Genomic DNA, 15,325 nt, shown 5'->3' with positions numbered 1-15,325 from the left:
GGCACTCACTTCTGAGGTGAGCCAACAAAGTTATCATATGTAGACAGAGTTTGTAAAAAAATTTGAAACAATTTGCAAGAAAAGCAGCAAAAGCAAGCAAGAATTCAGAGTGATTACTTTTAAATCTTCAGTGTCTACCAGTGCTAACTGGTAAATCAGTGGACTGATGATGGTCCTTTCCAAGACCCTGGTTACTTCCAGAGAATCCACTATCAGCCCAAGTAGAATAACCTCATGTAGTAAAGACAAACCAAGTCCAAACCTCTTGACATGCTGACTTTATTCAAGGCACCAACTCAGAACAGTCACCCTTGGTGCAATGAACGACCATTGGAAAGTCATGGCATTTCCATTTATTTTAAGATTTAACCAGGTACTACCTATACATCTCAATCCAATCTTACCAAATACAAATGTCCTGGAAAAAAATTTCTGGATATCTATTATTTATTATTAATTACTGGGGGGGGAGGGATGACACATGACACAGGAACAATGAGTAATACAAGCAGTGAAGGGCCATCTGAAAAGCACAGCAAGACTGCCAAGTCATTTAAGCCTATACTACATTAAATAAAATATATTCTGTAATTATTATTTCTTTTTAATACCATGTCAATTCACCTTATTGTGAAGGCTCAATGTTATGATGCAAGAGAGAAAGACAAAACTAACATTGATAGATCTAGCACTGCAGGCTGGAATTCATATACAAATGTAAAGCCATCATCCACTATAAAAAGTGCTTTGATTGAATTCAGTGATCATATGCCAGTGAAGTGTGCAAGGCAAAAGACATTTCTATGACTTAAAAGTTGCAGTAAGCACCCTACAGTGCTTTCACACCAAGAAAATAAATGAAATTTGTCTCTGGCACAAACAAAGCACTGATTCTCACAAGGGACTAAACAGAGCATTCAATTAAGAGTGCACCACTGCTTTTCAGCTCCTGATACATAAAGATAAACAATTTACCAGAGAAAAAGCACCCATGAACAGGTGCTTTTTTTCCCCCACTCCTTTTTAAACCAGGCATGTTCAACATCAAAAAAGATTGACTAACATTTTGAGCAAACAAATTTCATACTCCTGGTTGTTCACAAAAATGAGCTTGATCATCTTATATTACAGTATCATTCTGAGGCACCAGTATAATGAAGAGATAATCAAAGAAACAAAAAAAGCATTCCTATTACCACATCATTGCTTTTTACAACTACTTAGCTGAAACACTGAAAGCAACAGCAGATCTTGTACTTTTTCCTTTTCTGACATCAGTACTAGTAATAGCCAGGAGCATCATGACAAACCATATTATCAGTTTCCTGGTACTGCCTTCCATCTGCAAATAATGTTACCATCACTACTATAGGGTATTTTAAATATCTCCTTAAAATACACACAGCAGCCTCTGCAAATAGCCACAACTGATTAACATCTGTGAATGAATGCAACTAACTTAAATTAGATTTGGAAAGTAAAGGGTAAGCTTTACCAAGATTGGTAGTCAGCTACAAACAGGGAAAATTACCTTTAAAGAATTACTAAGATGACTAAATGAGCTGGGATCCAGCAAAACGCATTTTAATGTACCTAGGGGCTGATATTCATGAGCAAAAAGCCAAGTCACACTAATGAAATAGGAGTTTGCATCCTGGGAATCAGAGGTCCAGAAAGGAATTCAGAGGTCACAGTGGAGGACCATGTTCCCAGCTGAATGCTGTGGCTAAAAAAGCTAAAGTGCCATTGTACTGTTGGAAAATGCAGCCAAGTTATTTGTGTTGGTCCTCGTCCCTTGACTTTAAAAAGTATATTGAAAAGTCTGGAGGATTACTGAAGAACAATAAAAATTATATCTGGTCAGAAAAAAAACTAGACAACTCTATTTCTCTACAACAACAACAACAACAAAAAAAAAAAAGGGACAAATTTTCAGGTTCTCTAACTCCTCCACTTCAAGTTGCTTCTCCAGGAGATTGCATCAAATAGCAGGAGTCTCCAGCCCCACTGACAGATGTTCTAATATCCAGTGTCTAAACCCTAAAAATGCATAAAGGTAGTTTGAAATAAATACACATTTGGAAAAGTAATGATTACTTGCCATTTTTATAGATCATATAGGAGATGGGTAAATTCTCTATCATTTAGTTTTCAAATCATGATTTGACAGCCTCTCAAAAGCTACGTGCTAGCTCATCCACAGCTGTTAACAGAAGATACAGAAATTACTACTGAAATTATCCAGCCTGTGCTACACAGGTCAGAGTAAAAGACTGCTCTGATCTGATTTCTGGCCTTAAAATCCATGAATCTACACTGAAGATAAAATTGTAAGCAGGTAGTTCTATCGGTTTTCTGTATCACCAAGCCAATAAGCACACGCTCTCTCAAAGAACAAGTAATAAATATATCATCCCCTCAACATTTGTCACTGTGCTGGATAATTCACACAGATACTTAATCACAGAAGTCCCTTGTGAAGGCAGGAAAGGAACTCTGGCTGCACAGCTGAGTCCAAATGGTGCAAATGGGAAGTGGAGATGCTTAGCCCTGCAGAGCAGCAGTGAAGGGCTTGAACAAGGAGCCATGGAGTAGAGGCAACAATCAGAGCCTACACCTTGGTCTCTGCAAACCACTGCACCCCAGATGTCCCTGCACACTGACCACATGCTCAGAGCTGCCTGAGAGCAAAACTGAGTAAACCTGGCTGCAGTTACTACAGCACCTCTCTGGGTTCAGGAGCCACCTGAGGGCTCCAAGAGGACAACAGGAAGAGATCACTATATATATTTATTCTGCTTTTACATCCTCCATAAGTCTTTGTACTGACCAGTGTTGGATGAAGAATTTGGGGATAAGCAGACCTTTGACCTGTCAGCTGACATTGATTGATGAATGCTGTTGGCTTTGACAATACATAAAAAAGACAAAACATTATGCTGGTGATGTGTTGTGGGTAGCAACCCAAACAAATTCATACCCTCTGCAAGTGCTGGATGTAAAAGGGCTATAAGTGCAGAAAAAGATCTGTTGTCTATTCTATACATGATGATTGTCCTCACAGCATCTCTTCTACCTTGATGTCTGCAACATTTAGCCAGGAGCAGGCAGCATTTAGGTATTTTACACAGAAGTGCAAAATCCATTCCTAGCTAAATATATATATTTATATTATGATGAGTAAGGACACCAAAAATAAACACTGCACAATAACTGTGGTTAATATTTCAACCTGTCCCTTAATGATGCCACCTCAATGCCTCAGGTAGAGGGGTTTTCCTAAACAGTATTTTCCATGTTCTTTTTGCTGATGGAATATGTCAAGCTAGTCAAGGTAGAATTGCACAAAATTAGTATTTACCTGTGCTGCAATACCTGGATCCAATCGCATCAATTACACATAATCACTAGATGCAGTGTTTTGGGACAGGCATGCCAACAGGAAACCTGGAAACAGAAACTGGTGCAAAGCAGCAGTGGAGAAGCCTCATGTCCAGCTTTTGGACTGGGATCCTGCTGCCCAGCTCTGCAAAGTGGCCATTTTCCAGGCTTGCACAACAGCAAGTCTGCCCCACAGCATGGCCTGGAGCAGTTGTACTTGGGGCTGAGCTGTTGTTGAGGCATCATTCAGCAAAAGCAGCAGAGCTGAATCAGGGAGTCAAAACAAGCCAAGCTGGGCTTGGGAGCACAAAACAGTTAAGTGCAAACAGCAGAGTTAGGGGACAAGGAGAAACTAATGCCATAACAAATGTTCCTTGCAGTGCTCTTCCACCTAAAACCTCTGGACAGCACTTCAGGTACAGTGCAAAATCCCTGGCAAAACAGAGCTCACCTGAAGCTAGAAAGGCCCTCTTACTATTCTTAGACTCTGAGACATCACCATATCTAGAAAAGCCATCTTAGTACTCTTTCTTTTCCCAACCTTCACAAGTATCAGCATCCTATCTTTTTTAAATGTGTCTCCTCAATTCAATTAGCATCCAAAAAACATTGAAAAAAATATTAAAAACCCAAACAAACCAGAAAAACAAAAACAAAAACAAAAAAAACAAACAAAAATAAGAAAAAAAGAAAAAAAAAAAACCATGTACAAGATGCACATCTTTCAGATATAATGCAACTTAAAGTAACTCATCATTTCAGGGGCAGGGCAGCCTTGAGACACTTCAGACTTGGGGTCCCTTCTGGCCAAGGGTGGTGGGACCTCGAGCTCTGCCTTGACCTCACCAGCTCACTGAGGTATCTACCCTCTCAAATAAAAGTCAAGTTTGCTCTACCTCTAGAAATAAAAAGGTGTAAATTGTTTGTTTACCAGGTATCAATTCACAGGTAGTTGCCCTAATTCTCCCTTAGTTCTTTCCCTCCACAAGGTCAGTTCTGAAGTGGTTTTATTCCTTAAGCCCTTTGAAATTCTGTGCAAGACAAACCAAAATATACTGTGGTTAGAAAAGACCTAGGACAGGTCACCTAGTCTCTTCCTCTGGCTAATAGAACGAGTGACCACGACTTCAAAAGCAAAGCCTAATTTTTAAAAAACCAAGACAACAACAAAAGACATTGCTGATGATTTCTCATGACAGTATTGATTTTCCCCCATTTTCTCTGCATTTTGTTTTCAGAGGGGGTTTTTGGTTGGGGTTTTTGGTTTGGGTTTTTGTTTTGGGGGGGTTTTTTTGTTGTTTTTTGGGGTTTTTTTTTTGTTTTTATTTTATTAGAATAAATGACACATTTTCAAAAGCTGAAAAAGGCATCTTTTAGTTGACAATTGCACTGAACATTAACTGAAATCTGCAAAGCCATTTTCCCATGCACAATCAAAAACTGACAGACAGGGAAGCACAGAGAGTATAAAAAAGCCACACAAGCAAGCTGAGAGGGAATGGGTAAAACAGCCATCCTGAATCAGCTCCGAGCTGCTCTAATGGAATTAGGGTCACCCTGACAGAAACACAGTCAGATCACAGAGAAAATTTAATAATTTCTTATTGCAGTCTGCAAAAGCTGGGTAGGATTTGAAATAGCTGTCTGCCAAATTAGCACTTCTGTATCCACCGTTCGTGCGCATGTGCCCCTTCCCACTCACCTTCTCCTCCCAGCACCCCACCAGAGCAGCCAGGAAACCACCACTCCCCTCCTGCCACCAGAGAGCCCCTCTTTTTCTGACACTCTGCCACTCAGTTTAACCTTTGGATGCCCCTTCAACTCCTCATCACTGACATTCTTCACAGTGAACTCCATTCCAGGGGAGGCACAGGCACAGCCCAGCACTAATTCCACCAGGTAATGCACACTAAATCTGCTTTATCTCAGGCATTAACATCCAGCTCTCTGCTAGCTGCCTTCATTGTCGGGAAGCTACAGCAGCAACACTGAGATGTGTTACAACAGCAGCAGGTAGGGAAGGTAGGGAAGACACAGCCATGGGTGCTCCCTGAGTAACCAGCCTGTGCTGCTGCCAGGGATGCAGCACAGCCCATCTCCAGCCAACCTTTTCCTGCTCCTATAAAAAGCAATTTGGGCACTGACACCAGAAAATCCGGGGATAGCCCTGCTCCCACTAGCCTGTTGTTTTTAGTGGGGGAAATGCTTTGCAGATACAGAGCCTGCCCATCCCTCCACTGACTCCAAGCAGCACTGCGATGGGGAAAAGGAAGAATCACAGTGATTCCTAAGGAACAGCCATAACCAGTGTAAAAAAATGCTTTTTCACTGAAGCCAACAGGATGCTAAGGGAACTAAAACACAGAGGCATGTGCACATGGGGTGCTCCTTTCACAGCATCCCTCTCTAGCTTCCTTTGGAAGTTCCAGTGTCCATATATTGTAATATCTTCCTCTTGCCCTTCTCTACTGTCCTGAATCAGGACTCTCCAATGCCAGATTCACCACTGCATCACTTGTCTGCATCACTGATGGCAGGTCCCATAAAATGCAGGCTTTGGGATTGACGTTTTACCCCTGCAGAGGCACAGAGCAGACAGGTCCTTTCACACAGCTCCCAGCCTCTGAGGGTCAGTGGCAAGATTCAGTGGGTAAGATGGCAGAAAAACTCTAAGTTGCTAAAATACACAGAGCAACACTTGCCATCCTAGGAAACCCTTGATTAATCCATGGTGCTGTGGTGGTTAAAAGGTCGGTGCCCTCCAGCACTGCCTTCCAGATTAGGAAAAAGCAATTCAGAGTCAGTCTGCACCAGAGAAAAAGACATACATACAGATAAACTTGCTGCTCAACACAGAAATGTTCCACATTGGAGACACCACACAGAAACAGAGCCAATTTTGTGAAATTTAAGCACGTGGAAGTATTCCACAAAATTAGCAAACCACCTCTACCACAAGTTATCCTCAGGCCAAGAACTGTCCTAGGACATTTCAAGCACCACCAGCTTCTGCACATCTGGGATGTGAGTGATGCTTCTCTCCTTTGCAGGAGTCAGTACCAAGATAATAAATTTCAGGGATTTTTTTTATCCACCTCAGAACACTAAACAAGTACTTCTCTATGCCAGATTGCAAAAAGGGCTACAATGTGCAGACAACATGATCTGAATAAGCACTTTCAACAGCACCAGCAGACAGCAAAGTAAGCTGGGGAAGGAGACAGCTGCTGCCCTCAGTTTAACTGGGCAGCTCAGACTCATATAGGCACATATTAGTCTGCTGCCTGTGCAAATCACCCCTAATAACAATAAAAAAACTGAATTAGTATGTTTCTTCACATCCCTCCTTCACTCTTCTCTCCAGCTTCTCTAAATTTAGGACTTCCTTTCAGTCAAGAACATTTAGGACCTCCCAGTCTGCTTCCTACATTCAGCCAGGCTCTTACCAACATGAATCAAGATCTCCTTCAACTTTCCAAAAATTACATCTGATTATAAGCCTGGTAACTAAAACTGCAGTAAGAAAGATATGACTGCTGGCAGCTCAGGAGAGGTGCATCATGGTCACCTCAGCTCCAACTCAAGTATCCCAGGAGCCCTGGGTACTTTCAGAAGCAAGAAATATTTACAATTATCAGAGTCTGCAATGAATGTGCAGACATTTGGACACTGAAAATCTGGGTACAGGTTAAAAAAAAAAGGGAAGGGGTCTGCAAAAATACTTGGGATTGCTTAACAAATACACACCCCAAGGTTATGCAAAAAAGCCACAAGGTTTCCTACTTTCTGCATAATCCATTCCATAAGACATTTCTACTGTAAGGTGCTTTTGGTAGGCTACCATTAGCCATGTTTTTCTCCTCCCATCTGTCCACAGTATTTTGTGCACATATTTCCCCTTGGCTGGATGAGGCTAATTAAAGCCATCACAACAACTCTATAGGACTACAACAGCAAGGACACAACAGGAAAAAGTATGACAAGGAAACCTTGTACTCCAATTCTGCTAAAATAGAGGTGTAGGAGAGCTGCACCAGAAGGTAACAACTTGCACCCTCTTCCCCAGCAGTCTTCTCCAACAGCTACTGCCTGCTGAGTCAGGAGAGATGCCTCAGTGCTACACAAATTACGAGAGCTGGCAAAAGAACAAGGAAAAACTAACAGGGATTACTGTGACCCCAATACTTCTTTCTTCCTCCGCCCCCAATTTTCTTTACTCATCTGTGCGTGTTAGAAATCAAACTGTCAGGTTTTGATCTCGCAGCTACTACAGAAATTCCTTCTGCACTTGAATAAATGTTGTCAGTCTTTTTAGTTCTACTTGTGCCCCTTCACACACACCCTGTTTATCTGCAGTGCATGCATTGGGAAATAAAACACTGGGGGGGGGAGGGGGGAGGTGTCTCTTAGCTCTCCGTTTCCAGTACAAAGAAAGAAGGTTTAGTATTTCTGGAAAGAAATTTTGCAAGGCATTCAAGCTTTCCAACCCCAAATGTTACTTACTGTCCGCTCCTGCTAAAGGCAGCATCAAGCAGCAGAGGATGGCTGCTGGCACAGTGAGTACTGGGATGCAGAAGTTAGGCACCATATTCCAAAGTAGAGCAAGTCCTCTTCAGTCTGAGGCAAGTGGTCAGTACATCCAGTATTACAGACACAGACTTACTCCTGCAAACCCAGAAAGGAAGAAAAGGAAAATTATTATGATACACAGATTAACTGCCAGTATACCAAACTGCACTGCAAAGACATCATTACAGATACTTTCAAAGAAAAATTTACCTATCTTCCCTGCATGAGCAGTAGAGCACCACACACGCCTCCGAATTCAATAAGCTGATTTCAAGGGTCAGCAGGCATAAATGCACCCGTCTCCAAGTTTACCTTCACGTACAGTCTGGTTTATGGCCCATTAATGCATCCTTTCCTTGCTGCTGTTCACAACAAATAGCTCTGAAGCTGCACATTACATACAAGAAGCAGTCTTAAGCTCTTGCAACTCTCCTTCAATCCGCCCTAGATAGACGTGGGTGACTGCATATGTAGGGAGGGTTTGTGATCAAATTGCATGTGCAGCACAGCTTGGACCATCCAGCTGGGCTGGTGCACACCAGGCAAGTCTCAGCGGGTTCAAGCAGAAGAAACAGAAGCTGATTTGGATCAGCTGTCAGCTTACAGAACTACCAGAGTCACAACAGAATGTTATTAAGGAAAGTGTCTATGAAGAGAAGCTTTACCCAAAGCAAATACCTCAGCTTCAAACTCCCCAAAATGGAGGCAATGACTACCTAAAAGGAATCATGATTGGATATTCCCTCTCCAAAACAAAGCAAATTATCTTGTAAATTGCTTTAACTTGGGCATCTGCTTGAATACTGAAATACAGAAAATTCCTTGAAAACTAATCCAAAACAGGCAAACATTTAAAAAGAATATAATTTCTGTGTATCTGCCTTCTTTACTTTTAATGAGACTATACTCATTGTACTTCCATCTCAAAGTCTAAGATCTACCTATTAAAACAGACTTTAAAGGAGCTAGCAAGCACCATGCCCTCAGCAACCACACTCAAAAGTGAATTTTAGAACCAGGCACCTCAACGCAAACCCAAGAGTTACTTAAAAGAAGATGTGATTCTCCAGTAAGCTGCAGAAGTTACCAAACTTACCAACACAGCACTATTAGTGAAAAAACCTCATGCTGGCAGATGCCAGCCTGAGTGGACCCTGTGAGCATCCTTGAAGCAAAGTACCTGCAACTGTGCACAGTGCTCCTGGCCCAACATGCCACTTTTACTCGTGCTGGCAGGCATTTCAAAAACATCTTCAAGACTGCCCTAACAAAGATATTTCTGAATTTTGCCAGGTTTGGAAGCATATTGTTTTTTGAAACTGCTGAGCTTTTGATGGAAGTATCACAAGTTACAAGCATGCCTACTTCTGACAAAAACACGGTGCTCAAAGAATGCCAGCAATGATTGTGCCTAGGGAAATCCACAAGAAATCTCAAGAGAATCTAACTTAGCAAATATTTACAGTGCATAGTACTAACAAACAGGAGATCATGATTCTTCTCCATTCTGTTACTGTATTTGCAGAGTAAATCTTTTCACATGTTATAATATCGCACAACACAGAGGAATCTTTATTTATGCAACATCTTCTGCACCCAAGACATCTGAAAATACTCTACAAAATAACCTAGTTCTAACCTAGATGCAGAGAGAATACTGATCATCTCATTCTGCTTTTATTGTCTCAATGAGAAGGCATAAATCTAAGTTCAGCAGCAAAATTTTAAATACTGCAGAAGATGCTCTTTGTACCAGCCACACACTCCGTTATCTCAGCTGCCCTCCAACTTCCCTATCCTCACTCAACTCTCACCAAAGGATTACTAAAAGCACCATTTACATGTCTTACATAGCAAAGACTGATACAGCTGTATCTTTATAGCTACATAAGCTCTTTTCCAATGACAGAATAGTTCAGTCCCCAAGCAGTTGGCCCAGTGTTAGCCAGCTCCCCAGATATAGCCCATACAGGAATGGGAAGAAATGCCTGGATCAAAAGTGATGATTATGATTCTAAATTCTGCATGTACAGGGGTAATTTGTGCTGCCTGGGAAGGGAGCCCACTGAAGCACTTTAAGCAGAATTACATCTGGCTCAACAGCAGCCAGAATCCTAAGAGGCTACTCTTCCTGGGGAGGGGGTGGGAAACACCAAGGGTTGAAATTACTGTGTCAAAACTAATGATGTGTGTCAAGCTCTATAAGATTAGGACAGAGAACAAGTTTTACAGGTGATGCTGAAACATCTTAGGTATTTGTCAGACCACATTGGGGATGAATAGCTTTCAGAGAGCTTTTCCTCTTTCATTCACTTCCATTAACAACAAAAGTGTCTCATCTAACAGTGTATCTTGAGCACAGATTGCTCAGAGTCGTGTCAATGGCACCTCCACAGCCCTCATTCAGAAGTAACTCTCAGGAACACAAAAACCTCAGTTAAAGAATAGGTCTGTCTCGTGATTTCTCTCTTCTTTCAGTAAATGTGATCAAGCTTCTCTCCAGTTTCAACAGATTTATAGCTTTCCTTTCCAGCCCATGAGATACATACAGCATGCACTATGCAAAACTGATGAATTGTCAGATAACCTACCAGATGCTTCATAGACTTGATCTTTTTCAACTGTTTAGTGCTCTAAATAATTTACCATCTGGTAGAAAAGCCAGATTTTCTTATGCCAGACTGCTGTCTGTCCCTCCAAAGTTAATAGACCACCTTTGGCCTTTAACAGGATCAAAATTTGCCACTTCCTCTTTCCATGGTTGCTCTGCCTATGGAAAAGTTGTCTGCATTCAATATTTAAAGAGCTTTAAATTGGAATGTTTTAAAATTTTATAAATCTCAGTAGCTGTCAATCTCTTTCAAAAGTGAAAATATTAAGAAGCCCAGTGGTTCAGCTTTCCCATTTTTTAGAACGGACAATGCTCCCTCCCAAGGAGACAACCCAATATCCAAAGCAAGTGTGTCAGCTGAAGCTCAGTTAACCCTCAGAAGGGCCAGTATTACTCGGACAGAGTTAAGCAGCTGTCCTGAACCAATGCTAAAGGTTTCCTTTCCTGGGGCAGAAGGCAGCTTAGAATGGAAAGCAGCTAAAAACCAGACAATATTGGCTGATTTTGGCAACAAGCTAAACAAATACAAAGTCAGTACTGCTTTGGCAAAATCAAGTACAACAGCAACTGACCAAATAATGCACCTACAATTCTTAATTCTTCTTGTCCCCAGAAACCTCATGCCTCTTCAGGCTGCTCTCTCTTGTTTCTGGATCAACCTCCTGTACACCAGATCATCTCAGTCCCTTCATTCAAAGGCCCCCTTTAAACTCGCTGCTTTGGCCACCATCTCACAACTAATACTGCATTTGGAAGCCCAGACACAGTACAAGAAGGTTTTTCAAAAACACACGTACATTTTCATTTCTTCTTCTGCATCTGGTCCTGGCAGTATCATAAACTCTAGACTACATAACCCAAAATTAGGCTGAGGCTAAGCACTCCAGATGGCTTTGTAAAAACAGCTTTGAGTTTAGTAAGCTAAACTCTTGCCTCTGCTCCAAACTCAGTGTTAGAGCCACTGAGAGCTAGTTTGGCAGAAAACTAGAAAGCAGGAAAGCACAACAAAAAACCCCAGCAATCTACATTTAAATATATCAGCTTTTTGCTGTGGGGCAGGTGGATGGAAAGGAGGCAGTCTTGAGGACATTTTTTGAAACCTACATGGTATGATTCTTTCAGACAGGCAGAAAAAGCTGGACTCATTTAAAATAGAGCCAAGAATACGAACAGCTCATATGGTACTAAGAAATTCTGGCAATGAGTATGTCTCACAGGAGACGGCAAAGAGATTAGAAAAAGCAGTCAACTTTAAAGAGTCAAGAGGAATTTCAAACCAGCACTGAATAGCTTATGTCCTCTATGAACTCCTCCGTAAGATAAACTGAACTGAAACAAGTGTCACATGGGTCACCAGCCAAGACTGACACAGTGAAGAAAAGCATTGTCAAAGCAAGCCTGCCCATTCCAAACCAGGGACAAGAACACTGCACTAAAATCACTTTTTAGGTTAAGCTACTTTGCAACCCAAAGAATCTAAGAAGTCAGCACAAAAAGTTCCCACCAGGAGCCCCTGTACATCCATGGAACTGCCAGGTTTGGTTTTGTGTATGAGTAGTGACACTGACTTTGCTGTGAAACAGGGTTAAGAGACTCTGGAGAAACTTACAGGGTGGGAAAGTGAGCCCAATGCACAAGTAATGTCCTTATCTGACCTGGAGATGTAGCAGCGTCTTTTCAAAAAGGAACCTGAAACAACTGGTTTTCTCAAGGTGGAAACTTCCTGAGAATTCTCAAGGTGAGCCCAAGGATGCAGGTCAGAAAATACCACCTGGGCACACCCAGACCATGGTAAAGACAGGGCTGAAATTACATCAGCTTCTCACAGTGCTACTACATGTACAAGACAAGTGAATTTTCCTTCTGGACCCCTACCCTCTATACTTTACAGAAGTACCTGAAGGGAAACCAGCGCTCCAGAGGGACCCAATCAACACAGTACCACCTGATCGACTCAGGGGTGTCACATCAGCATTGGTGATCATGCACCACGCAGAACAATAAGGCAGCTCTTCATTCTGTTAAAAGTGAGAACAGTAACTGGCTACAGCTCAGCTGCTTCACTCTGTACATAATGCCTCATCTGTGCTGAGAAGGAGGAACAGGAAAACCATGACACACCATATAACTCAAGATCATCATATTGCACACATTAAAAGTTGTGGAAGCAGTTACACACAAGCTAATGACTTTTCAATGTTTCACTTCACTACATTAGTATTCCTTTAGCATAGATTTTTTGTGCTTTTCTGCGAGAAATATAATATAAAGAGACTTGGGGAGTACAGCAATATGGCCAAAAAAGACAAAATGAGTCTCACTTCACTCCGAACTCCCACAAGCAGGGAACGTATTAGAGAGATTCAGTGGGGAGATATATGAAGATGGCAACGATGGCAACACTAGAATAGATTTAGGGAGGAACTTCCTATGAGCTTGCAATACAATAAAAAGGCCAAGAGCTAAAGAAACTGCCACATAAGCAAAGGTACCAGCTCTGGGTCCCAGGTGTGAACAGGTCCAGAGCAACAGTCTGGTTACAAGACTCTCAAACCATCTGGAGAGGAGGGATGAGCGAAGCAATGCAAGAACCAGGAAGGATAAAAATCTGACAAGTCACAAGCATAAGACATGCTGGCTAAGGATTTGATAGCTATCTGTAAGTACAAGGAGGATACAAAACACCAAGGAAGGAGTGGAGGAGTATAATTAGCCATGGGCACATATAACTGGGAGAACGAGACAAAGCAAAAAAAAAAAAAGTGTATGTTGAATATTCTCAGTAAACAGTACAACATTAAAAAAAAAAAAGAGAGAGAGAGAGAAAGAGAAACACAACCCTCCCCAGAAGTATTTTTCCCAAAAGGAAAATGTATTATCATCTGTTTGGAAAGAAAATACAAATGGGGTAAGAGAAAACAAAAAGAAAACCCAAAATATCCCATAATCCAGGGGAAAAAACCCAAAACAAACCAACATACTAATACAGGCAGATTGGTATGCAGCAATATATGTAACAGCAAGAACAACTCAAAAGTACTTTAAAAATATTCCCCTTATTTTGATAAAGCACCAAGAAGTGAGAAGTGTCTGAGCACAAGCTTGCCCAGCCACAGGTCACTGTGATCCTGAACATGCAGTCCCAGTTTGACCCAAGGAGAGGAGCAAAGTCACTTTTAAGCAGAATACAAGCACAAATTGAATATTCCTGTCAGCTTTATTGGCTACATTTGGTTCTGAAGACATTAATTTCTGAAGGTGTCATTGCCTGCAGACAATATTAGATAAGAAAGAGGAATTTTTCCACTGGAACAAGGATTATGGAAGGCCTGGTTAAATAACTATGGAGATAAGTTAAAATATCCACTTAAAATATAGATCAGCCCTGAGCCTCACAAGCCCAGCTATCACTCACAGTGAGCACTAAGCACAGATTGCTGCAGATCACCCTGCCCAAGTGTAAAGGCTCCTAATGCCACCTGTAAAGTCTCCTTAAAAGAAGTAAACTGTTGCATATCAGCCTTTCAACAGAGGTCTCTTACATTTACAGAATAGGCCCAGCACTGCATCCAGATGTATGAATTACAGATCCAGGGCAGTAGAAAGTCCCACAGACAATAAACCTAAATTCACCTATACCTTAACTATCAGCAAACTCAGCTAATGCAAAGAAACATGCTCATGAGTCAGACATTTCCACAAAGCAAGAATTTCTGTGCTTTTTCTACAAATTACTGTACACATGACTATATATTCCTAATAACACTGAGTGTGCTATAACAGGCTTGGCTGAATTCAGCAGAATAGAAAACAGTACAAGGACTAAAATCACTAGGTACCAAGTCCTCTCCTCTAAACCCAATTCCAGGACATTAAGTTCTGCACAGCCGGGGTGCAGACAGGTGGTTTTAAACTAAAGGGAGAGAGAGCTGAGAAACACTGTCCCAGGCTTGCTGCTTACAACATACCTCAGCTGAGTGCCACTGTACAGCTGTGGTGTTGTTATTCCTGCATCTGGCTCCAGCAGTGACACACTGCTCCTGCATCTCTCAGACTGACAGAACATGCAAGGCAGGGCAGACCTAAGATCTACTGAGCACCAGAACTAATTTGAACCAAAATGGCAAGAATGCAAATGATTGACCAGATGAGATAATCTGTCCTTCCATCCCTTCAAGGATGTGTGTGATGTCTGATGGCTTGAAGCCAAACTAAATCCTAAATCAATTCTAATTCAAAATTAAATCAGTTTCCTCTTTGTAAGAATGCTTTTACTCTATCCACATATCTCCTCAGCTTCCTTAGAGGCATTGGTGTCAAAATTTCTCAGAGACCTCCCAGAATCTGAACAAGCCCTTTCTCTGGCTAGGAGATTTTGAGCAACTTCTAAAAATTTTACTTTGCAGAATCCATCAAAGTTGGACCCTGTGAGAACATGATCTTCAGGTATTATGTTAATTTTGCAGTAATTTTTGCTTCAAGCAGAGTACAAGGTACATAAAGAAGTCTTTTCTGGGGGGGGGGGGGGGGGGGTGGTGCAAAAAAACAAGTTGCTCTTTTCAACAAAAAATACTTTACTTTTGCTGGAAGTTCAGTTATGTTTTATGTAACACAGCATACTACGGGGGTCTGCTCACTTAATGCCTTTCAGATTAACAGCTTATTCTAAATCTGCTTTTGCCAAGACCTCAATTTCTGGAATTTGCTTAGCTTTTATATTTTGAAATACTGGGCACAATACTAGTACCAAGTCTACAATATTTT

The 15,325-nt window shown here is 41.5% G+C and overlaps 1 protein-coding gene across 1 annotated transcript in view; it reads right to left on the bottom strand.

Annotated features, from left to right (window-relative positions):
• The window catches only part of PTPRF (protein tyrosine phosphatase receptor type F), a 285,818-nt gene that overhangs the window by 236,904 nt on the left and 33,589 nt on the right, over positions 1-15,325 (bottom strand). The window contains exon 2 of the mRNA XM_062497725.1: positions 7,885-8,046. Coding sequence (XP_062353709.1) covers positions 7,885-7,969 — 85 coding nt within the window. The 5' untranslated portion in view covers positions 7,970-8,046. The remainder of the gene's footprint in view (positions 1-7,884; positions 8,047-15,325) is intronic.

Source organism: Cinclus cinclus, chromosome 8, assembly GCF_963662255.1.
Source record: "Cinclus cinclus chromosome 8, bCinCin1.1, whole genome shotgun sequence".
NCBI lineage: Eukaryota > Metazoa > Chordata > Aves > Passeriformes > Cinclidae > Cinclus > Cinclus cinclus.
This window is presented reverse-complemented; position numbering and strand designations above follow the sequence as displayed.